This window comes from Mytilus trossulus, unplaced genomic scaffold (assembly GCF_036588685.1).
Source record: "Mytilus trossulus isolate FHL-02 unplaced genomic scaffold, PNRI_Mtr1.1.1.hap1 h1tg000138l__unscaffolded, whole genome shotgun sequence".
NCBI lineage: Eukaryota > Metazoa > Mollusca > Bivalvia > Mytilida > Mytilidae > Mytilus > Mytilus trossulus.
In genome coordinates this window covers 2,258,011-2,283,741 of record NW_026963302.1, presented here as the reverse complement: position 1 = coordinate 2,283,741, position 25,731 = coordinate 2,258,011, and the positions used below count along the sequence as shown (strand labels likewise).

The 25,731-nt window shown below is 30.6% G+C and overlaps 1 protein-coding gene across 4 annotated transcripts; it reads right to left on the bottom strand.

Moving 5' to 3' along the window:
* Positions 1 to 869: 869 nt before the first annotated feature.
* On the bottom strand, positions 870 to 24,800 carry LOC134700331 (serine/threonine-protein kinase TBK1-like). 4 transcript variants are annotated; one of them, XM_063561688.1, is made up of 20 exons: positions 24,666 to 24,736; positions 23,561 to 23,659; positions 20,968 to 21,100; positions 19,837 to 19,968; positions 19,099 to 19,228; positions 16,713 to 16,803; positions 16,316 to 16,415; positions 15,208 to 15,368; positions 14,463 to 14,573; positions 13,051 to 13,230; positions 12,193 to 12,395; positions 11,253 to 11,403; positions 10,267 to 10,447; positions 9,312 to 9,418; positions 8,048 to 8,164; positions 7,009 to 7,110; positions 6,085 to 6,169; positions 3,845 to 3,906; positions 3,068 to 3,136; positions 870 to 1,584 (listed from the first exon to the last, which is right to left on the bottom strand). In XM_063561688.1, exons 3-20 carry the CDS (start codon positions 21,061 to 21,063, stop codon positions 1,521 to 1,523), a joined length of 2,142 nt encoding a protein of 713 aa, XP_063417758.1. In that variant the 5' UTR covers positions 21,064 to 21,100; positions 23,561 to 23,659; positions 24,666 to 24,736; the 3' UTR covers positions 870 to 1,520. The 4 variants fall into 4 exon arrangements, with proteins under 4 accessions (XP_063417758.1, XP_063417755.1, XP_063417756.1 ...); XM_063561685.1 differs by having other exon boundaries at positions 3,845 to 3,909; positions 24,666 to 24,732; XM_063561686.1 differs by lacking the exon at positions 23,561 to 23,659 and having other exon boundaries at positions 3,845 to 3,909; positions 24,666 to 24,800.
* Positions 24,801 to 25,731: the final 931 nt, after the last annotated feature.

The window sequence follows — 25,731 nt, the reverse complement described above, 5'->3', positions numbered from 1 at the left end:
GTTAAAATCAGGAGATGCGGTATGATTGAAAATTAAACAACCATTGATAAACACTAAATAACAAAGATGTGAACAAAAAATGAATGTTTTCTTTTATCCGATTCTATGAGTGGTGTATAAATAAAGACGGCAGTAGCATACCGCTGTTTGATAGTCATAACTCGATAACCTATTCGGTTAACAAACACCGCGGGAAAAACATCAACTGTTAGAAACACACGACGGAAAAACAGAAACACTGAACAACATAAAAAGAAACGGACGGTAGATAACAACTGTCATATTCCTAACTTAAACATGACACTTTAAGAAACAATGGAGGGTTGAACCTGGTTTTGTGGGTGGACAAACCTCCTGTATACATCAATGTTTAAAATACCGATAAAAGTACAACACCACGTTAGAAGAATATAGTTGTAACTAAACCAAGTACACTCAGAACAGAGAAATACGTAAATGAATAATATATAATCATTAAAATATGTAAACTGCAGAATAACAATGGACGCCTCAAATGAGTTTACGACAGCACAAAAAGCAACCACAAACAATTAAAATTTGCGATGAATCATATAACATAACACTAACCTCTACATTGGATTAACATGGCGGTTTACATGCACAACACGAAACATCCTTTAACCTAACGTCACATCCGGTCGCGCTCCTTTTTAGAAATAATGCGATTATCTCAGTTTTTCTTTGTTGTCCTGATGATTTATGTAATTTTTACATCAATAAACTAGTGTTGCATGAATGTTCATTATTACAAGGTAACGTTGTTAACAATTTACTTACAATGTTAGTATGTTTCAGTATGTACAAAAAATGGCTTATTACATATACTTGTTATAAATGAACAACAATAATTGTTATCCTAATATTTTTTAATTCTGAAGTTGTATTTTAAATTATCACAGTTCAAACACAATGGCAGCAGCATAATGCAATGACAACCTGTACGAAATCACCGTCCATTAAATATACAATAAAATGTCTGATCCAATGCTAATTACGTCAAATTGAAAATGAATGTTTTAAATACATGACGAGAATATCAAATAAATATTTTAAATATTTACAGTGAATTTACAATGAACACAAATTGTATAACCAATAATATAATAATTTAAATAATAATGTGTGTCTTTCTGCATTGAAATTGCGTGTGAAGTAGAAAACTATAAGATAAGTTGTATTGTAACAAATGTTCTTCCAGAAAATGATTCTGAACACATGTGTCAATTCAAAATCCAATAAATTATATGAGATTCACGTAAACGTTGTATGATTTTAATGAGTAGTGGTGGTTCTCAAAACGTTTTATATATCTTTATCTGTAGAATCCATCTTATTAATTCAGCTAATTAGTAAATTGACTACATTTCTTTCGGATATTGAACTCATAAAAACATGTGTTAATATGTTATGAAACAACCGCTGTATATACTAGTTTTATAGCTGAATTACAAGAGAACATTTGGTGATTGACAAATTCTTTATTCGCAGATTTAATGCCACTACGAATCATGTGTCGTCATACTTTCTAGTAGGCTTTCAAAATCATCGGACTCCTTCATGAATCTGTAATAAAAAAACCATCATTCATATATTTTTCAACAAATTCAAGCTACAAATTTCTAAATGTTTATTTTATAACTCACGAAGGCTTGAAGGCTTCCTGGAAGTGCTTTCTATATTTTGTTCACATGATCATAATATTTTTTTTATTATTATTATTTTTTTCATAAAACAAAGTTAAATAAGTAATTTAAGAATAAGGGCGTACATTTTTCTTAATTTTTTTTCTTTGTTCAAAAACTGAAAGCCTTTCATTCATACGTTTATATGGTAACTTATCGATAGGGAAACAAGGGTTATCGTTTCAGAATATTTTTCATCGTGGGTTATTGTTTTTTTTGAAATCGCAAAAATATAAAAATGTATAACAAGAATACCAAACTCAAAGGTAAATTCAAAAAAGTGGGAAGTCCAAAAAAACTGGCAAAATCAAACGATTCAAACCACTTAAGGAGGTAGACCTAGAATAAGGGAAGTAACTCTTAAAATAATCAGTACGTTTGTGTTAACCATTTTCATAAATATACTCTAAGCTTCTAGGTTACATAGGTTATTTCCAATCTGTTTCAGGTAAATGCTTAAAATACATTGATGATACTTGACTTTTAAAAACGCATAACTGATTTAAAGAATTATCTCCCTGAACCAAGGTCTACCCCCTTAACGAGTGGAAAACTACTGTCGTAATTCTGGGTTGGTGAAGGCATTTTCTGAAAACAAAATGTATGCTTTACACTGGTTTTATAGCTAGCAAAACCACTGCTGGTCGAATAACGTGCAATACAATGGCTATTCACTAATACACACAATGTAATTGTCAATATTATATTGTATTTTGCAATGAGTAATTGTTGAAATGAGCTTTCGAAAGGAGCTCGGGATATATACTGTGTGAAGTATTTTAGATAAATTGCCTGATGTTAACTTCATTTTGACCAAAAACAGAAAACATTCATTTTACATGAATATTCCAATGGTATGGTCACAGGTTGTCTTTAACGTGTTTCAATAGCAAATTACATTCTAAATACCCTTCTTGAACATCTGAGATCACCCCCGGTCTTAGTGTGTGTACCGATTTTACAATTCTTTATTTTTCTGTGTTTTTTAGTGTAGCTTTTTGTTCGTCTTTTCGTTGTTTATATACTTTAAAGGCATGCTTGTGTCTGTCAAGATCTTTTTATGTTTCCTGATAGCACGTTGGTTTCATTAGTTCCTTTTTAAGGTACAAATTAATCGTATTTTCCGGTGTATAAAAAAGACACTAAGAGACAAGATAAAAAAACTAAATGCCGTTTGCCTCCTTTTGAATGGATTTTATATGGATCTTTAAACACCAAATTGTATATGTATCTTGACAAGTCGATAAAAACAATCTAATAAGTATTGTAACACACGATTACCAATGTGTCATTAAGGTGCCAGAACATAAAATATGTATAGCATGTAGTAATATTAACGAACTGCTAGTAAACCACAATCCTACCTGTGTAATGATTCTTTGCTTGAATTTATTAATCCGTCTGTTTCTAATTGTGTCTTTTCTTTAAATATTCTAAAAATAAACGCAAATCCAATTATATTATCAATATACAGTAGAAAGCAATTTAGACTGTCATATAAGTGGAAGGATTAGCTAGCTGTCAAACAAGGTTTTCTAGTCCACCATTTTCTACCAAAGGATATGCATGTACCAAGTCAGGAATATAATAACTGTTTTCCATTCGATTGGTAGCTTTTGATTTTGCCATTTGATTATAGACATTCCGTTTTAAATTTTCTTTTGAGTTATGCTTCTTTCCTCCTTTACCTTTTGTACTGTTAATGATTCATTATAAGCCAACTATTTGTTTTAGTTTGCAATCGTGACACAGGTAACACTTCTCTTTAGTACAAACGTTTTCATTGGACTGTTCGTGTATAGGAAGTTTAGGACGCGTACGCAAAAAGTCTACCTTTCTACATGTATTTGATGGGGACAAAAAATTCTGTTTTTGTTCTTGTTTTTCTTTTCATGAGCATGCATGCGTTCGTGTCGCAATTCAGTTATTCTAGCTTAAACTAAACTATTATATGTCGTTTCTTCGAAAACAACTATTAAATACTAAATATCATATTTATTATATTGGATGTAATAAAAATTGGTGGTTTTTTTTAAAGAAATACTATTAGTATAGGAAAGGTTTTTCAAGTTATCATGATTTTATAACTAGTTAGTTCGTTCAATGGTCCAAACTATCACTTGCAGAAAAAAAATACGTACGATTCTAAATCTTCTGAACAACTGATAGACATCTTTGGGGTGCATGTATCTCGATATAACGGCTGCTGAAATGTATATGTTTTATCGTTCATTTCGGTATCTTATTGTTGTGGAAATAAATAAGTATACATTTTCGTAATACCAATTTAGGTGTTTTTTTATTGATATATACATTCATTAAACATTCTTTTTTCAACTTTAAATTTCTAATTCATGGATATCTATAAAAACAAGTGATTATACATATTGCTGTTAACTAAATCTTGTCCATGGCTATAATGCATGAATGTGAGTATTTTTGTTAACGCTTTAACATTCGGCAAAAATTGCACTATTTTTGCCGCAGAGGAACGATCAAATTTCAATCATTCATAACTTTCTTATTACTGTTAGTAGACTTATCAACTAAGACTTTTTATAGAAAATAGTTTTTCAGTAATATTAACGACAGGTTTGTATTTTTTTTTATCATGTTTGATCACGTGATAACCAGTCCAATGTCACGTGACAACAACAACAAAATCGGAAAATAGTAAAATTTCGATTCAAAATATCCTTTTTTGAAGTTTATTTATGGAAATAGTATCAACTGATCATTCAAATACAATGTTAGGAATAACATCTCCACGAAAAAGAACCCTTAATGGTCTATTTATATGAGAAACAGCAATTTTTATAGCCAAACATGCTATGTGGTGATTTGGGTCAAAATTGCTATTTTCGACCTTTCTGGGTAAAAACGTAGCTAAACTGTGCAACTGAAGTGCATCCACACTTTTATCCCCACAATCATTTAAAAGACAGAAAACCTAAAGTCTGGCAGCCTCAGCATCTCTTAGTTACCGATTTGTAATAGATTATCTTAAAATGTATGTCTCTATCATGCTATACACGACAATAGCCAAAAGACACACAATTAACTTTGTCACAAGGAAAAAAGCATTTTCAATTTGAAATTAGAATTAAATTAGAGTCAAGTCAAGATATTTAATATTGGTTTTGGGTTTTTCTAACCGTGCATTCACCGTGCGGGATGGGAACCCGGATCGCTTGATTACTAGCCTTAGATGCATCCCCTCAGCTACGGAAGCAGACGGTTAACTATGCTTAAATTCATACTTATTTTCAATGTCATTTATAATCTTTATTTTTAAGTTGACCATTAACATGTACAAATATTAGATTATAATAAGATACTTGGAAAGACGTAAAAACTGCACTTTTTTACATTTTTTAAAGAACACACAATGTGGAATGGTGTGTAAACCAGAGGAAAATCGGGGAGATGTTGGAAAAGAGGCGGGGGTACTTATGATTTAATGTCAAAACCAAGTAACACAAGTAGTAAGAAATGCATTTTATTTATACTATTTGGCCTCTGGAACCACATTATGCACGGTTTTACTGGTATGGGCAGAAATTCTAAGAAATAGTTGCTGAAAGTTACTGACATGTTGACAATGTTCACTGTTTGTATTCGTTTTTCGTAGAAATTAATAAAAAGAAAACTTATTGAACCTTCATTTTATAAAGCTCAACAAATAACTGAAAGAAAACAATCCATAATGAACCGATTTTTGCGGTTTATAGAAACCAAACACAATGTTTTGATAATTCAAGATTTACACAATTCTAAAGTTTTTTCTATTAAATGTTAGTGATTTTTTTAAAAACGATGATAGTTTTATTGCTTTATTTTACCATCAAGATCAACCTAAAATACACAACTTGCGTTTTAACGTGTAGCTAAATCTCACAGGTTTCATTTAAGCCCTTGGTGAAATCTGTTGATAGTCAAATGACGGAGAACTTAATCCAAATTTTACGCCAAAAAGTGCTTTTGACCCGAATTCGGGTCATAGTAACGGTAAAGAGTTAATATAATTTTGCAGTGATCTTTAGGTGATATTTTGTTTTTCTTTCAATTGCAGATATTGTTTTTTATATGACGTTGTTATCGTGAATATACAATATCCATTTGCTTCAAGGTTTTACAATTTAAAGTGTTATCTTCTGTAGATATTGCCTGAAAGTTACCACATTGATTGTAATGGTGAAAAGGTTTAAGATAGAACTTTAGAACGAGCTTCTTTAATTAAATGTAGGATGTTTCATATTTCTGATTATTAGCGAATCGGTTTTTTTAAAGTTGGAGATTGACTGGAGGTTTCTGACGACGGTTTTTTGAGAAAACACAAATCGCTAATATAACATATCTTTAATATAAAGCATACACTCACCGTTGATCCATCAGCAATTATGTCTTTTAACTCTTCCATGTTTCTCGACAATTCTCGAAATTTTTCATTCAAATGTAGCTCATTTCTGAAATAAAAATGTACCATAATATGTCATCAATCGATTTTTTAAATAAATAAAATTTCTGTATGTTTTAAGCAGTTGATATAACTGAATAGCAATTTTTCTTTTAAAAAATTAACTTGATTAATATGTGAACATTATTAGTTTTTTTGTTGCGACAACGTCCACTGATATTTATGACACAAGCACCATTAATAACCCTTAATGACATACTCATAATTTTGATCTAAAATTTAATTTTGATCGTTATGCTTCCTAAGCAGATAAAAGTTATTGTCTGATATAATAAGAGATTTTTAAGTATTTTATACAGTTTCCTAAATTTCACCCTAGGAACAAGGTCGAAGCTTTTTTGGTTGAGAGATAATGAATCTGCATCTAAACCCATAAGAGGCATGTGGTTTGATCTCTGTTATGAATATGACAGAATAATATTCTTATGACTTATCTGACCATTTTACAAATATATCACAATCCGATGACGTGTTTGCCTGAATTGTATGTGATATGTTTAGCAAAAGTCACATACAATGTCAACGCACGCGTTCTTAATGTGTGTGCAGTTTTTTTTATTTCAGAAATTGCAAATACATTTATGGACGAAGAATATCGGTGAATATCTACCGGCTCTGATTTCTGTTCGTCATTTAAATTGCATTGTCGGTTTTGTCGTCGTTTTATATCGTAATTACCCAAGAATTACTTGATATTGCTTACGAATATTTTTTATTCATAGTTATAGAGGTTTCATTATAACTTTGTTTTCTATTTACGTAACAATGACTTGGATATTTATTTATCTTAGTTACAGAGGGTAAGTTATCAATTCGTTTTCTAATTACCTTAAAATGTCTTGGATATTGTTAACGAATATTTTATTATCACAATCACAGTGGTTTACCCAATGGTTTCTGGCTTTGTATACTAAATTCAAAATACTGTCTCTGAAAATATAAAAACAAATAATGTGAAAATCAAAACAAAAAGACTAAGGTTACTGATTTTTTTATTTGTTACATTTCCATTTTCATTTATAATGCATTTCCAAGAAAGGGTTATCTTGTTTTCATATACAGTCACCAATAGTTCAAGTTGGTTTTTGTTATATATATTAATAAATAGTTATCATAAGTACCAGGATTATAATTTAGTACGCCAGACGCGCGTTTCGTCTACACAAGACTCATCAGTGACGCTCATATCAAAATATTCATAAAGCCAAACAAGTACAAAGTTGAAGAGCATTGAGGATCCAAAATTTCAAAAAGTTGTGCCAAATACGGCTAAGGTAATCTATGCCTGGGATAAGGAAATCCTTAGTTTTACGAAAATTCAAAATTTGTAAACAGCAAATTTATAAAAATTACCACATTATTGATATTCATGTCAACACCGAAGTGTTGACTACTGGGCTGGTGATACCCTCGGGGAAGAAACATCCACCAGCAGTGACATCGATCCAGTGGTGTTAATAGTTATCATAAGTACCAGGATTATAATTTAGTATGCCAGACGCGCGTTTCGTCTACACAAGACTCATCAGTGACGCTCATAATAAAATATTTATAAAGCCAAACAAGAACAAAGTAAAAGAGCATTGAGGATGCAAAATAGTCCTCCATCCTAATATCAAGAGAAAAATATCGTACATTTTTAAAAAAAGTCCTTGTTTATTTCTATGAAAAAGGTATCTAGCTTCGATAAAGGTTTCTATAAAGTTATTTCCTTTGAAAATCGTTAAAATGTGACATTTTTGTTCATTTGGATAAAAATATTACGAAGATGGTTAAGTACCAGCCACCGTTATGTTTAAAAGTAAATTACAAAATTACAGAACTTCTAACTTAAGCACGTTTAAGGAAAAAATGAAATGTTTCGTACCTTAAGTTTTTATTACGAACTAAATCTAGAGGTGTTTTCTCCCGCACGACAGAATACTTCAGAATATCTGATAATGTATCTTTTGATGTCTTTAAATAGCTTTTTAAAGTTCCAATACTGTAAAAAAAGAATTAAAACATATAAACAGCTTAGATTTATCGTGGATTTTACTTACTTAAACACAAAGGGTGTTTTTCAATGTTGATTTTTTTTTATTAGACTTATGTGATTAGAAAAGCAAGATGCACTAAGAAACACAACTGTTTCTCTAATGCATATAAAAAAAGAAGATGTGGTATGATTGCCAATGAGACAACTCTCCACAAAAGACCAAAAATAACACAGATATTAACAGCTATAGGTCGTCGTACCGCCTACAACAACGACCAAAGCCCATATCGCATAGTCAGCTATAAAAGTCCATTATTAGGAACACAAGTTAAAATCTAAAGAACTGTTTCTACAAATGACATATTTAGAAGGGAAATGTAAATCGTAAAAAAGTAAATTAACCAATGAAAATGTACTCCAATGACAATGCAAAACAGAAATTCCCTTATCAAATTAAAACTCAAAAGCTTAAACATTTCAATTGAATGAAAAACATCTGTCCTATTCCTAACTTAGAACAGTCTTTTTCTTGTGTAGACAATGGTGGATATAATCTGGTTTCATAACTAGTAATTATAACATTAACGGTACCAATTTTCTTGCATCAGATGCGCATTTCGGCAATACATGTCTCTTCAGTGATGCTCGTGGCCAAAATATTTGAAATCCAAAGCTTATATAAAAGATGAAGAGCTATAATCCAAAAGTTCCAAAAAGTATAGCCAAATCAGTGAAAGGAATCAGAGCTTTGCATGAGGGAGATACATTCCTTAATTTATAATAATTTCTAATATTTTGTAACAGCAAAATGCCAAATTTTAATAACACAAAAAATCCGTATTTTCATGCCAGTACCGAAGTACTGGCTACTGGGCTGGTGATACCCGCGGGGACTAATATTCCACTGTAGTAATAACATTAACGGTACCAATTTTCTTGCACCAGATGCGCATTTCGACAATACATAAACTGCTTACTTGTATAACAGTTGAAGTTAATTTCCTTAATATAATCAACAAATGGGAAAACTATTTTACTTATATCTATTAACAATAAAAAAAAAGTTGAAATAATCCTCTATATTAATGAACTAGTTATACAGATAATATTGGATTCAATTTTGATAAGTTTAGTATTTAATAATATAACTTACCATTCATCAGAACATAAGGACGTAAAATCTTTCGATTTTAAATTTCTTTTCATAATACTTGACACATCATGTATTCTCTCTGTTATGTATTCTGTAACTTGTGTGATCTTTTAAAGGAAAGGAAAATATGAAATATATAATAAGACTAATAATTGGTCGTATAAATTCTTATACATCTTTTATTTTACATTTTTATATGAAGAATATTTATGCTAATGTATTTGCGTTTAACATCCAGTTGTCCAAAATAACACTAAAACAGTCACGTTGTTGGTTTGACATGGCTGAAAATCGAACCAACGAGCTCCCACACTCGAAATGAGCACGCTACCACAGACGGTTAAAAAGACATGGGTTAAGAAATAACTCAAACACGATTATCATAATGTTTCTTTATTCTACGGTGATAATAACGGATCCTTCTTTACTTATATCTTAATTTCAAGGTAGTTACAAACAAACATTCTTTGTTTAAACAATAATGTTATTAATAACAGACTTTCATATTCCTAACCGGTAACCGGCATTTTTAAATGAACTGTTATGTTGATCTAGGTTTCGCAACTCATGAAACTTCACATGAGTATGAAACTAATTGACTTCACATCTTGACCAAGCTAGCACAGGTAAAAGACTTAACATATGTATCATAGTCAGTCAATAAAAATTATGTTCAAGTATAATCGATAACAATATGAGACTAAGGGTCAAATCATCATTTTTTTCAGATTGATAAAATTATCAATAAGCAAATATGGTTTAAGTATCTCCTGGTATGCAAACAACATTTTAATATAACTAATCAAAGTAGCGGTAGCAAAAATCAAGTTCAGAAACATGAGGGATATAGACCAGAGTAAATATGGCATGTCTTTGACATATATTAATAGAACACTTTATAATAAATGCAGAAATGTAAGAAATTCTTCAGTCAGCAGATATGTGGTAAACGTACCTCCATGGTTGATTGGTGTATTGAACTGTTCTGTGTTCCTCTTGCTCTTAATGGACTGTCTGTTTGTATTGAATACATTTGTGAACTACACGGTTTTGATCGAGAAAGTCTTTCATTTGCAATCATTTTTAATAACTCAAATTCTTTTTGTAAATCCTTTAACTTTATTTCATTACTATTTCTGAAAAAAAAACATCAATATAATCATATGAAAAACGTGTACAGAATATAAATGTTGATAGTTTTTGTACGGACATTTTTGGTATTTTTTTTAACATATCATGGAGTTAATGGGTATACTGTAAAAAACACTTTTTTCGGAGTTTCTTTTTTTTTGTTGGATATTTTACTTTAAAAATATGTATCCAATTATGACTATTTATGATGCTCACCAAATTGTGTCGATATAATGGCACTAAAAACAACTGGCATACAAGTTGAAGGGTAAAGTATGTAATGGATGGAATATAACACATGTTTTCATTCCTTTCAATGATGACGTATATAGTATGAACAGCGGTATACTACTGTTGCTTTTATTTATATAGTCGAGAGTTAATTTAAAACGATTTCACCATACTGCCAAACACTCAAATATTCAATGAAAGGGTCTCAAAAATTCAAAAAAATATGGCTTGAGTCTCTTCCTCTCTTTTGAGTGCTTTGGAATCGACATACCGGTAATGTATTGCATACCTTTCATGAATTATCCGTTTATAAATTTATAAAATATTCAGAATCTTAAAGATTCAAATTATCTCAGGCAAAGTTTTAGCTATTTGTTGTCTCTTTACTATTATAAACACAGCCATTAAAACTTTGGGGTTAAGAGTTCCTGCTTAAATTTTACCAAGAGAGATCACAATTTAAATCTTCAATTTATGTATGTGTATCGTTACCCTAACCGAAGCTCCTGTCACCTTCAAGTAAAGTGTATTTCAATCTTATAGTGTCTTTACAAGAAGAACAATTAAGAGGTATCTTACCTTAAATCCGATCGAAAAGTTTGAACACATTGTTTAGCTCGATGAATGTCCTCTACGGTATTGCACAAATAAGCTATAATACAAGCTGCTTTCCGACCAACCTTTATTAGCATTTCATTTCGTAAATTCGCATTGTCCAGCGTTGAAATATCTATGAATGTACAAAACAAAACATGATTGATTGATTGATTGGTTGATTTATTGATTGATTGATCGATCGGGGTTATTGTCTAATTCTTTTGTTAGCCACACTGTTCACGTTATATAGTTGCCAACATAGGAATATTTGACAATAACACTTTGGTGGTGAGGCCGCCTAAAAGGCACCCAAAAGTTTCGACAATTTGCAATGAGATCAGCTCAAACAGCTGTGAATTAATGATGTACGAATCTTTTGTTTTTGTTGCACTTCATTATTCCTGTTGTCATTTATTTTTCTCTATAGTTGAGTTATCAATCGAGTTATGACTTTATGACACCGGTATACTACTGTTGTTGCTATTTAGTACATAGCGTTTATCTTAAAGTATCCACCAATGACAAATTCATGGTTATATATGAATGCATTTACAACGCGAACGGGTGTTTGAATTTAGTTTTATAACATAAAGTGAAGGGATTAAAAGGGAAGGTTTCCGTGCATGTATTTGGTTTAATCCACTTCATTTTTGGGTTATTTCACGTGAGGCTATCTGGACCATGTGGTGAGCGTCATTTTTGGGTTATTTCACGTGAGGCTATCTGAACCATGTGGTGTGCGTCATTTTTTTTTTTTTTATCTTTTTAGTACGTTTGCCTTTACGGAGGTATCAATGTTGTCTGTTTCATTGTCCATGATCGTTGATCCTTGATATTTTCATTGCCATTTGGAATTACCATGACTGAATTACGATAAATAAATTTGCTACTAAGCCTGTCATAACACGAATAATAAACTCACCATTTTGAATTCGTGAGGAATTAAAAATATCAACATCAATAGTGGAAATTAATAATAAGGGATTTTCCCGTGATGTCACTGGTAAATCTTTTATTGTTGTGTCCAAACTAAGATGTTCAATATTTGTTTTCTCAAAATAAATTGTTTGGTAACGTCTATCAATATCAGTTTCGGTAGCAATCATTTCATAAAGCATCGATAACCTGCAATGTATTAAATTTGATTAATGGAATATATAGTTTTAGAATATCAGGCTACTCATATAATCAGGCTACTTATATAACAACATAATATAATTTGCATATGTCTCAACTAGAAAACGAAAATATTATTACAAAATTTTAAGATAAAAAAAAACTTTGCGCCAGAAAACAATAATAAGATGCGGTAATATTAACAAAGACACACAAAGCTAGCGAGCACAGAACAAACTTTGAACAATTACTGTAAGGACTTCAACGAGGATCGGACCGAATCCATCTCTTATTGATAGCTATATGAAAGAACCCAGCATAACAATATTTGAAATAACTTAAAAGAGAAAACAAATGGTATGATAAACACTAAAACTGAATAAAGAAATGTCCGAGATGTAAGCAGACACAAAGCTAGAAATGAATGTATTATCTTTTCTTTTAATAAATTTGGCAGGCCAAAATATTAAAAGATGAAGGGATGTATAACGTGCGATATATCGTTTATTGATATGCCTCGATCTACTTTGTGCCTCACATTCCAGATGCAAGATGTAGAACAAGTATTCACTGTAATATTCTAAATGAATCAATTATTCGTAATGACAAAAGTGAAATAATCTGTGTGTTTTATTGAAATAATAGAAAAGTGTTATTCACATACCTAGCACTTTTATTCAAATAAACGGTTAAGTATTGACAATCACATATGTTCAAAATATGGATAGGCATCGCATTATTTAAGTTATATGCTTCCTGGAAAAAGGTTTCGTAGGACCACTGGTGTGCGTTGTTAGCTTCCAACAATCCGGACATCAAAGGAACCAATCTTGATTTAAGACCACTAAAAAATTCAATAGCATTTTTAAGTCTAATTTGAGGTGTATAATCTTATTATATCGATTCAAAATAAGAAAAAAAGGCTGAAATTGCTATAAATCTTTAAACTATCTGTACAGCACTGGACTATTATTATGAGAAATTATATTGATGTACCTGGTAAATAAATAATTGGTGTTCTCCGTCTTTCATTTACTTTTCTTGTTGAATATCTTTTCATTGTTGAACAATGTTAACTAAATAATCGCACTAATGATATTTTGAAGACAGGCAGTTGATACTCACAGTATATTTATTTAACATCAAGATTGCAGTATTCATGTATTTTTGTTTTTAGGTAAAGCTAATTTGAGATGATTTAAACTGATCTGTTGGTTCCATTTCTGGTTTTGTTGGAAATTCTTGTGTACAAAATTGAAGTATTCATAAGCCTTAGGGTTATTGTTTTAAAATTTAGCATAAGATTCGTATTGTTCCATTTCGTGCACTTTCTTCTTAATTTTTGTCTTTTAGTTCATTAAAAGAGTGTTCACTGTTCTGTCAATGAAGGCTCAGTTTATTTTTAATTTTGATATACGTTTGGACTTAATATCTCAATAATTTGTGCCTATAAGTCATGAAGACGATTTTTTTTCTTAAGAAGGCGTGACTTCCAAGTAGTTTTCGAATTGTTATTTCTTTTTTTCCATCCTTAGTTTCAGATATTCTTTTGTACGAATACTTGCATGATCATTCGTCATGATCTATTTACAAAGGGAGTTGCATTTCGAAATCATTACAATGACAAAGTGGTAATTTAAACAACAGTCCCACCAAAGGCAATATTTATGACTTTAAGATTAAAACGCAAATATTCAAATATCAAATAAACTATAGTTAAGTTTTGAATAAAGGTCATTTCCTTATGTGCTTAGATCCTTATCACGATCATTGTGTATCTTTATATGCTATTAACTGAAAGTGTTCGATTTGAAAAGGTTTTGTTATAAATGAAAGCATTAAATATTTGTATCTTAATCTATCATATATATGTAGACCAAATTATATATTTGTCATGGTCACATGCATTCAAATAAAAATTTCCCTATTCCTATTTTTACTTCCTGGGTATCGCCCTACATTTATTGATATGGTACTTGACACTTAACTTCCGGGTTGTTGTCTTTTTTCAGTTGATATTTCACTTTCTATTGTTTCAGCGTTTTTAAGATCAAACAAGGGTATTTGAATAAATACCTTGATATGTTACATGATGTTGGAAACTCAGAACTCCATTGAATCTTTCCGTTTTCCGTTTCCTGTATACCACATATTTTTCCTCTTGGTTTTTGACTAATTATTAAAAACCTTAAAAGAATATTTCATTATGTTACTATTGCGTAAAATATATAAAATAAAATGTAATTCCGATATTTCCTCATTGCATAATTTAAGAAAATTTGATACTTCTGAAATTTGACAGTTTGCATTTCCTCCCGAAAGTTTCAATTATCATGCTCTTCCGGTGTTGCATAAAATAAAAATATAGTCTTGTTAACGAGGAAAACTACCTCGGATTTCAATAGAACAAAACAGGATTTTTCCAAATTGCAGTACTGATATTCTTATCTATTTGAAGTTACAATGAGACACTAACAAACAATGGACTTTTTTTTAAACTAAAATGATTTACCAATGTAAATATAACTCTAACGCGAAAAAAAGAAAACTTCCTTTTCTGTCCTTTTGTCATTATTCTATTCATAATCTCAGTACGGAAACGAAATGATTAAAGGTTCATATATGAAATTTATCATTGTTTCAACTTAATTTTGACATGAGAACGATCAAAAACCCACTATCTGCTGCAATTTGCTTTCTTACTTCGTCAGAAAAAATAAATTAAAAAAATAAATATAAATATCCAACAATGCTAATTATTCAAATGTATTCATGAAGTTGATGCATTTTTTGTATTAATATGTAAATTATTATTACTTACATAGTTTGCCTATTCCTCCTTGCGCCGCCATAAGGTTTGAAAGGAACATTACCCGTAGCAGCATGAAACAACGTTACCCCTAATGCCCATTTATCAACACATGAGTTCACCTTCACATGACTAGATTTCTGTATAAAAGCTCCTTTATAAAGTAACGGATGCTGGAAATAAAGATTTGTTATAATTAGTACTTGAAAATCGGGTAAATTACAAATTAAAATGCTAATTATTTGTATGCTTTAATATACATATGTATATGTAAGTATGTATTGTCAAATCGTTTTGACAAAAACAAATTATAAACAACAAAATGTTGGGTTTTGGATATATATAATATATATTGTTAAAGTGTACATACATATATAATATATATATATATATGTATGTACACTTTAACAATATATATTATTTATTCAAAATCTTCCAGTAAATAATGGTTTGTAGTTAAATCAACAGGAAAATACACTGGTATGGTGATTACTGATGTTATTTTTTAGGGGAATCACAAACGCATTTAGTTTCCTCCCAAACACACCTATTTGACGTTAATCCCATGCAACCACATTGTATCTCTGACGTATTTACTACAAGTATATGCATTGTTTAGGATTTGCAATCGGATTATGTTCTTACCGCAATGCATCCTGAATACATTCAGTATATAAGTTTCACCACATGTGAGAGAAACTGCAGTACATATTTTTACTTTGAGTGTAATGTTGTTTTACACTATCCCTTGGTTTGTGAGTTCAGTCGAGTATAACGTGTATATGTTAGAATAATATCCAAATATATCTCTTTAAGCATTTATTGCAAAATATGTTCATTCTAAATATAAAGCTTATCAAAGTAAGATATTGATCTGTTGTTATCAAATTTATCTTTTTTACAATTATACCGATTGCTTAAAATAATCTGTCAATAACAATAAAGGTACCAATTTTTCTGCACCAGATGACCATTTCGAATGAATGTCAAATGAATAAAGAATGTATAAAAATTTAAAAGAAATATATATACAGAAAAGAAGACCCTTACTTACCACCCACCAACCCCATTATGACCCGTATAACTAAATATATAGATACATTCTATTAGAAATAATTACCAGATATTCTTCTGTACCCGCCAATGAAAGACACATGTCTTCGTCGTACTGTGATTGATTCTGTCTTGAGGATCCAAAATCAGATATTTTGAAGGTTATTCTGTTAAAAGAAAAAATATTAAAATAAGAATTACAAAGTTAAAATTTGAAAATAATTTAAAAAAAAAAATAGATTAAATTGTTTGTTAGATTAAAATTGAAGAAAACGTTGGATTAAAGATGATCATGATAGCAATAAATCTGAATAAAATTTATACTAGTAACGTATTTTTTTTTATTCCTTATCTTTGTATTTAAAGAGAATACCAATAGTTGAATCCAAATTATATTGTAAATTGTATGATTTCTAATTTACTTTCCCTCTAACATACTGAATGGGGTGGGGTGGTTTACTTACGTATTTGGCACGGTTTTAGTAATGAGTATATTTGCTGGTTTGATATCACGATGAACAAAGTCTTTGGAATGTAATTCTTGTAATCCGGAAGCTGAAACAGATATTATGAATAAAACAAGTTGTTTAAAGGCAAAACTACGAGTTGATTGGAACTTAATGCTGAGACAAATGAGACAACTGATAATTGGTACAAAATACAAAGGGCCTTACACTATTTATTACATTATAATTTATTGCAAAACTGTGATACGACACAAAAGAAGTCCTGATAGTGCCCTAGACAAAAGACAAAAAGACAACATAATTTTTATTCCTCAGACACAGACGTGTACAAGAGGTCAAAACATAATAAAGTATACATATAAATCGACAGCACAGTAGTGAACGATAATAGAATAATAGTGGTAGAATGTGTCATTACAAAATGTATGTCAAGCTTTAAACGAATTGATAATGTTGAAACATTTTTATTCAACATCTAAAGTGATTTTCGATTTTATCATAAGTATTTGAAATGTTTATTTTATTTTTGTTACATTTAAAACCCGTCATTAATTCGTCAGACACTTGACTATAAGTAATCTATTATTACTCTCTATGAAATAGCGTAGTATACTTAGTAGTCAATTAAAATGTTAAATAATATATGACAGGCTAGATATACACTTTCCATATTTAAAATATATTTATAAAATAAATTATATAATATAGAAAATACAAAATATATTTATAAAAGAATTACATGATACAGAAAAAAAGACCCTTCCTCACCCCCTTCCAACCCAATCATGATCCTAATATCTGAAAAAAAAGGGGGGGAACAACTCATGTCTTTGCTGTACACCTTTCACAAAAAGGAGTGTACGTTGTACATATACGTTTCCAATTCAAATTTTCACAAAACCATGATTTATAAATAACGAAAATTAAAAAGGGAGACATTACTTGGAAGAATGTATTTCAATGACAATATATTTGTGTATAAGACAAAGAAAACTGTTTCTAAATCTTCTCGTCTGTAGGTAGTAATCTTTTCTTTATTCGTCTGTTTTAAAAAATATTTTTGGAAAGAAAAAGTCACCCCTTGATGACTTTTATTAAACTCCTCTTAGATAAATTTTTCACAAATTTGATTAATTATTTCATTATCAAGAGTCAAGAGTGTGGAAATTTATTTCAATTGTTGCTTTCACGCGTTCCTGAGATAAATCTATGATATTCAAAATTGAAAAAATACCCTCATCGAAGTGATGATTATCTGGACTAGTTTGTATCATTACCATACATTGCTTTATCAATGGATAGATGAAGCAACAGATCAGTATATTACTAAATATGGTCAAATGATACTCTATTTCTATTCTGGTCTATTTTAAAGACCACGTAGAGGTTTATTAAAGGGAAATCTAGAACTTATCTATATCGGATGTGCTATACAATTAATAAGGAAGTCATAAAGTATTTATTTTTAGTACCCTCTTGTTGTTAATCAGTGATTACCTTAGAGTCCAACATTTAATAGTGTAATTTAAAACATGTGATTTGAACCTATCCGGGTTTTTTTTAACACTATACTTTTTTATCTGAATTTATTTTGTGCAATCCGTTTCCATTTCCTTTCTCGTGATTCTGTACTTGGTATTGCAAAACTAGTTTTTAGTATTGTCATGCAGACATAAACTTGTATTGGCCAGATAAATATTTCTACGGCTCCCTTTTTTTTTTTACTATTTCCGTTCCCTTCCCGCTCTCATTTACATAATTAACTAAACCTTTTAAAACATAAAAAAAATATTGTAAGCTCATTAAATCAAATTTAAGAAAATTATATGTACTATGAAATACCAAACAATTGTTCTCTCAAGGAGTTAAACAAATAAACATAAATTAATTCCTTTGAAGTTTTCTGTTACAATTTTTTTCTACTTTTGTCGTTGAAATATATATTATAAAATATATGTCTGTGAATTCTTTACAGGAAAGCACGTAAATGTCGATATAATTACTAAGATAGACAAAAGCATGCTGATTGCAAGTTTTTATAAATTGGAATATAAGTGAAGTCTTCCAAACATCAAGGGACGGGAGACAGAACAGGGTAGACAAGTCTAACAGATAACCAATCTTTAGAATAGACTACTTCGAAAGGAGGGTAGTATACCTGACCTAATAATGAGTCGACTCTACGGTTCGGCTAACATGCAACTAATCAGAGCTATTACCTTTGCCTACACACTCAATGAAATCGGCTGTAATTATGGGACAAATAATTATAAATGAGATAATAACATTTTCGTATTCGTATTCGTATTCGTAATGAGGCGTATTCGTACAGGAACAATAATTTCTACACATGCAATACAATATGCCCTGATCTATTTCATACCTAAATGGGTTAGTAATATTGTGAAGAGAATATCGGGTAATCCGTTCATATATTCTGGTTCCTGTAACATGGTTTGTAAACTTCCGCCGGAACAAAATTCCATAACAATTACCGTTTTATTTGAAACCATCTGAAAATAGATTACAACAATTTATCAAAGTTTGATTTAATATTTTAAGATAGTAGTTGTACAATTAGAATTCAATATTCCAGCTGTAGTAAATACCATTAGTTGTGATCGGGAGGACATACCCGTGACTGCTGAACAACTATTAAAAATCGTGTAATTATAGACTGGTTTCTTGCCTTTTCTGTTCTTTTCGTTTTGTTATTGATTTTCATATAAAATTAAATATTTGAATATTTGAATATTTCCTATTTATATCTTCCACATGCATAACTAATTCCTTTTACGGGTTTAGCTCTACACTTTCTGTTATTTATTTTTTTTCAGCTCCTCCAAGTTTGTACTAGGTTTTGGATTTTCAAATATTTGACATCGAGCATCCCTGATATGACATTAATGTTGGAAATACACATTTGTTGCTATAAAATCTGTACCATTAATATATTCATAAACTGCAAGTATCATTTATATTCAAAGATTCAATCATGTTTATATGTTTAATCAATTTTAATCATGTACCGTGTTCAGGGTATGTGAAAGAAAATCTGTATGTTTTATTATTTTTGAATGTCCTATACCGAGTTATATCTTAATGTTTGTATGATGTATACCTCATCTTCAATGCCAAACAGCTGAACAATATTCTTATGTCGGAAAGACAGCAGAGCGTCTGTTTCCCGTTGAGTTGCTTTATCGGCTCCTGTACGTTTCGGTACTTTCAAAGCTCTTTTATCACCAGTCACCTGTAAGTAAACAATAAAAACATTCAGATTGGAACTATAAAACAACAACAACAACAACAACAACAACAACAACAACAAAATATGAACCTATGTTTTGTAAAAGTTTACCAACTATGAATTATATTTGCCGAACATGATTTCCATTGAAACATCTGTACGTAGAGACAAAATGTATAGAGAGTACATGTACAAATATTAGTTCAAACATTTGTGTCATTTGAGTAAATTATCTTCTCTATTGTCAATCTTCCTTTCCTGTTTATTTGAATGCTACTTTCCATTGCCTCCTTATTATGCTTTTCAAATATCAGATAAGTCGATATCTGTAATAATTTAAGTTGAGCTACAATTGATCCATAATCGAGTCTCCTTATATGGCACTCTTTATTATAGTTTTATGTATGCGTAAGGTTTTGTTGCTTACCATATTTGTATAAAAGAGTTAGGTGTTGTGGTTTTTTTTAATGTTCTTCCAAAAAATGTTAGTGCCCAGGTTCATTTTAGCTCACCAACTCAGTTTTCTTTTATCTATTCTCTTTCACTCTTGTATTTTTATCATTTATATTCCCTTCAACTAAGATCTATAATTGCTGATTTTTAAGCATCTATAAAATGTCTTTATTTTACTCAAATATTTTTTTCAGGATGTTCCTCTTGTATTTTGAATTTTTGCCATATTTTTGGAATCCTCTGGTTTTATCCATGTCTTTCCCATATTAAAAATTGTCCAATAACCCCTACTTTTCTTTTCATAATTCTATTTCATATAGTTTGAAAGAAAAAACATATTTAAAAACTCTTGAAAGACTTATTTCCCGCCATATTTTCAATGGCTTATATCTCAAAATCTACCACACATTTTTTCTTCTATTTTAGTTGCTTTAAATGTATATACTTTCACTTTAAACTGTCTTTTGAAAAGCTTGGAATTTTGATATAGAGTGGCGAACATATTTGCTTCGGTTGTTTCATTTTTAAGGCAATGTAACACCAGCATACCTTATTGTATCCGAGAAATACACAAGAGAATGCTCCTTGTCCCAATCTATCCTTCAAGCTGTAATAATGGTTAACAGTTTCTCCTACATATTCCATTCCTTGCTTTGTAAATTGCCATTTCCTTGGTTACAGTCTTAAAATAAAATTTGAACGTAAATAATCATCTCCTTGGTAACAGTCTTGGGTAGAATTTGTCCATAAATTGCCAAACCCTTTGATTACAATCTTAGAATAAAAACTGTGCATAAATCAACACCTCCTTGGTAACAGTATAAGCTAGAAAACAAATTATACGTAAATCTACATGGTTACAGTCTTAGTCAAAAATTGTCCGTAAATTGCCAAACCCTTTGGTAACTTAGAATAAAATTTGTACAAAAAGATTTAAAATATGTAATGTATTTAATGAGTTCTACCTTATAAACTTTCTAAACTGGTTTTTCAACAAACACTAAAGCTTATTTCAGTATAAAAAGTTATTCTTATTATTTCTTCCGCGTTTTTTTACTTGTTCAATTGTATTAATAGATTCTAGGTATAAACAATGCTTTCATTCACGTGTTCACACTAATGATATTATTGTCTTTCCAGAAAAAAAATAACTTAATTTCCGTTTATGAATGAAAATTTTCAAAATGAAAGAAGCTACGTAATTTGTATATATAGGAGGCCGCAAATAGTGATCGATATTTCGTGGTTATCGAGTTTATTAAGTTGATCACAATTTATCATTATTAGCACTTTTAAGTGCAAAAAGTTAACTCATCTTGTGGAAGAATTAGTACATTTACATCAAAATGTGTGGTTGTTATTTAGATATGGCATACCCCCTCCCAACTAAAATGGTTTTTAAAACACACTTTCTAAAGTCTCAACTATATGGTATTTAAAGCTCCGTATACGTATTTTGCACTTTAAGTTACTTGTATGTATTGTGCTTTGAAGTGATAAAGAGGAAAGAAGGATACAATACAATATCATTTATATGTCTATTTATGGCTGTCGTATTGTGTATAAAAATGCAGTTTTGAAAGCTCTTCCGTGATTTTTCAAATTGTTGAATGGACAATTTAATTATAAGTTTATCAATTGAAATAGCATCCTGAAAGGAAATTCCTTTCATTCTACAAATTAATAATTTAAAATGAAAACTTTCATGGAAAACTAAATTTAGAAACTTTAAATGTAGATTACAAACGTAGGTACATTTGTACATATAAGTAATACGTAATAACAACTTTGTCTGCTAGGTTGACAAAGTATGATAAATGTATAAGTACATTTACCAACTTTGCTCTTTGTAATTTTGAGCATAATTAGAAACAAAATTATAACTAACACAGATCTAGTTGTTTTTCTATCGTCACAGTCATACTAGTATAAGTTACACAGTGTACTAGTGTCCTAGTGAACTAACACGACATATATATATATAATATTGGGTCAGTAAATTCCATATGCCGGGGATGAGAACGAATGTGTAACGTAACCAATAGTATTGTACCTGCTATACATTTCTAGGAATATCATTGTTTAAAAGCGACCGCGTGGAGAACGTGTACATTTGATATGGTGTAAGTAGGCGTGACTTAAGTAAGATAATGGTTCATGTTTTAAGAAACAGTAGGAGTAGCACAATGCTGCTGTAGAACCTGATCAATTGTTCATACAAACATTTTCAAACGACACTCTTACAAAGTTTCAGAAAACCTCTGTTTGTGTTATCCCTTAAATTGTTAAAACGATAATGTTCATTAATTTTCGAAAATCAGTAAGGAAGTTATTGGCGGCATCTGTTAATCTTCGGTAGTTAAGGTTGATCACTCGTGACCTTTGCTTGGGAGTGCCATAAGGTTTGACGGATATATATAGACACGCAACTACATTCTAATGAGGACGCACTCGGAGGCTTTTTTCAGCTGGCCCCTATACTCAAATCAGTAGTTTTTCGGTGATAATGGACGTCATACTCAACTCCGAAATGTGAAAAAGAAAATTAAATTAAAAATCTTATAAGACACAAATGTCAGAGGCTCCTGACTTGGAAAAGGTGGTATAATGCGGCGGGGATAAACATGTTATTCGGACCCCCCCCCCCCCCTTTTAAAACAAGAAAGCTCTGTTAAAGTCCACATTCTGAGTGAATTGTGACTGTTAAAGTTGAGTTCGCGAGTCCAAATAATCCCTCATAGAAATTCCTGGCCACAAGCCTGTCAAACCTCCCCTATACCTCTAGCCAATGTAGAAAAATCAAACACACAACAATACGCACAGTAAAACTCGGTTTAAAAGAAGTCCGAGTCCGATGTCAGAATAGGTACAAAGTAAAAAGCTTCTGTTATTTGTTTCTCTTATTTTTTTTTCAGAATATGATCCTCTCTGTTCAATCAGTTATATAGAACACATATAAAGCTTTTTTTCTGCTTTGGTCGGGTTGTCTCTTTGACACATTCCTCATTTCCATTCTCTATTTTATTTACACATTACTATTTTCCCTAGCCGAAATACTTGCAGCTGAACGTAACGTGGTTAACCAATAATAACTGAACATCAATTTTATCAATTTCAACTTCTATTAACGAATCTTTTTTACCTTTTGCCACATATATTTGAACCTCTCCTTGCAATTTTCAATTTGGTTGTTTCATTTGGCTCATCTTTCATCTCATTTTAAATAAACTGACATCTCCGCCTGTAATTGCGGTAATGATTTTTAAAGTATGTGTTCTTTCTGGGTTAACCTATTCGTGCGCTTACAACTGTTTCATACATGTATTTTTCAGTATTACACGGACAATTACGATATTTTTTTATGTTTTATGTAACACTCTTTTGGCGCTTTTCCAGCTGTAACCATCAATTTTGGCAATTTGTCAGCAGGGAAAACCGACTAAAGATCATTCTACTTATTATATAAAGTACCCATCAAATTACATGTCTACAACTGAAAGACGACCCTCGACCTTATACATACATGGAGTATAAGGCAATAAATAACAAAAAATACATCAAATGCATTATAACTACATGACTCGCTTGGATAACACTTCTGACATATATTTTTAAATAGGTAATGATGTCAAAGATGGGACATTGATATTTGTGACTTCTCAACGCTGCCAAAATGTTGGTCTGAGCAAAATGATACTGGATCCAACATGTAAAATTAACGATAACAACGATTTTACTTTTCATTTAAATTGTGTTTGTTTAAATATTCACAGTACACAATGGCAAATGAAAAATAACTTCAAAAAATAACATTAAAAAATAACTCTTCGCCTACTGCAATAAATACTGGTAAGTCATTGACAAGGCCAAAACAGAGATAAATATCGACCCCCCCCCCCCCCCCCCTTCCCCTTTCTTTAACGCTAAACAACTAATGTAACGTGCAAGACAAGAAATGCAGTTCACCCTTATGTATATATATAACTTATAACAGCCGGAACACATCTTTCTTCTCCGTTTCTCCCGACAATCTACGGTCTGCGTTACACATGAACTGTTTCTTTGTTTGAATACTTAATTATTATAGTTTTTTTATCAGCGATAACGAAACGAAAGTATATCGCTGAACATTTTATTATTATGGTATAAAATGTGAATGCATGCGGCAAATCTAGTTTCAATATTTCATTGAAAATAAATTAGAAAACTACTAGAAGAGCGGTTGCGTTTTCAAAATAATGTCTTACCTTTTTACATTACATCTGCTGTAGTACGTCAGCGGGCATTTTAAAATAAATTGGAAATCCAGATGACAACGCGGAAAATCCGCTTGTACTTTTAGAAATCAAATATTCAAAATATAAAGATAATATTACTCGAACTAAAATACTTGATATATAATTACCACTTTAACTCGTCAATGGTGATTATTAATATGAATGTATTTGCATTAATATTTTCCTTTTAATTTGATACTAAAAATAGAAACTGGTATTCCCCGGAAGTAAATCATATTGTAAACATAAACATGATAACCAAATCAATCGTAATATTGATTTTAATAGAAGATTATATAGAACATTATCTTTTTCCAATTCATGATTGTCATAAAGTGTATGATAATTTAAATTATGATTGCATTGTACGTACAAATCTGAATGATCTGATAGTGTATATTTTCAGCAAAATTCATGTAAAATAATAGTGTACATAGGCCTGTACATTGTAAAGTCTACCTTTGTAAAATTACGGTAGATAAAGACTAGTTCCTTGTTCATTTCGTTTATTCTCGGGAAAAAGGAATGACATTTATTTCATTGAACTTTGTGGTTTGAGGTTTCGACATGAAAAGATGTATTAATATGAAAAATTTTCTGAGAAAAATGAATTGGCTTAATAGGTCAAACTAATATTAAATACATGTATAGGTAAACAATTAAGTAAGAAAGCTAAACATTTAAACAATTGAAAATTTTGACTTTAAATATGATATATAATTGATATTTTAAAAACACTAATATAAAAACATAAAATAGCAAAAAGCAGGTCACACTTTGACTTTTTAATATTTACGGTCCTTAAACTTTGTAATTACATGTATACTGCTTATTGGCCTCTGGAAGACGAAACGCTCGTCTTGTCACGTACTAATCATAGGCGGATCCAAGGGCAGGGGTTTAGTTTAAAATATAGGGAACCACTGACGCATGACTGAAGCGCCACCACTTTTTTTTTTTATGTCAGTCAGTACATGCCCCCCCCCCCCTTTTCACCCTTTTTAAAAAAAAATCTGATTCTCAAATTTTTATGAGT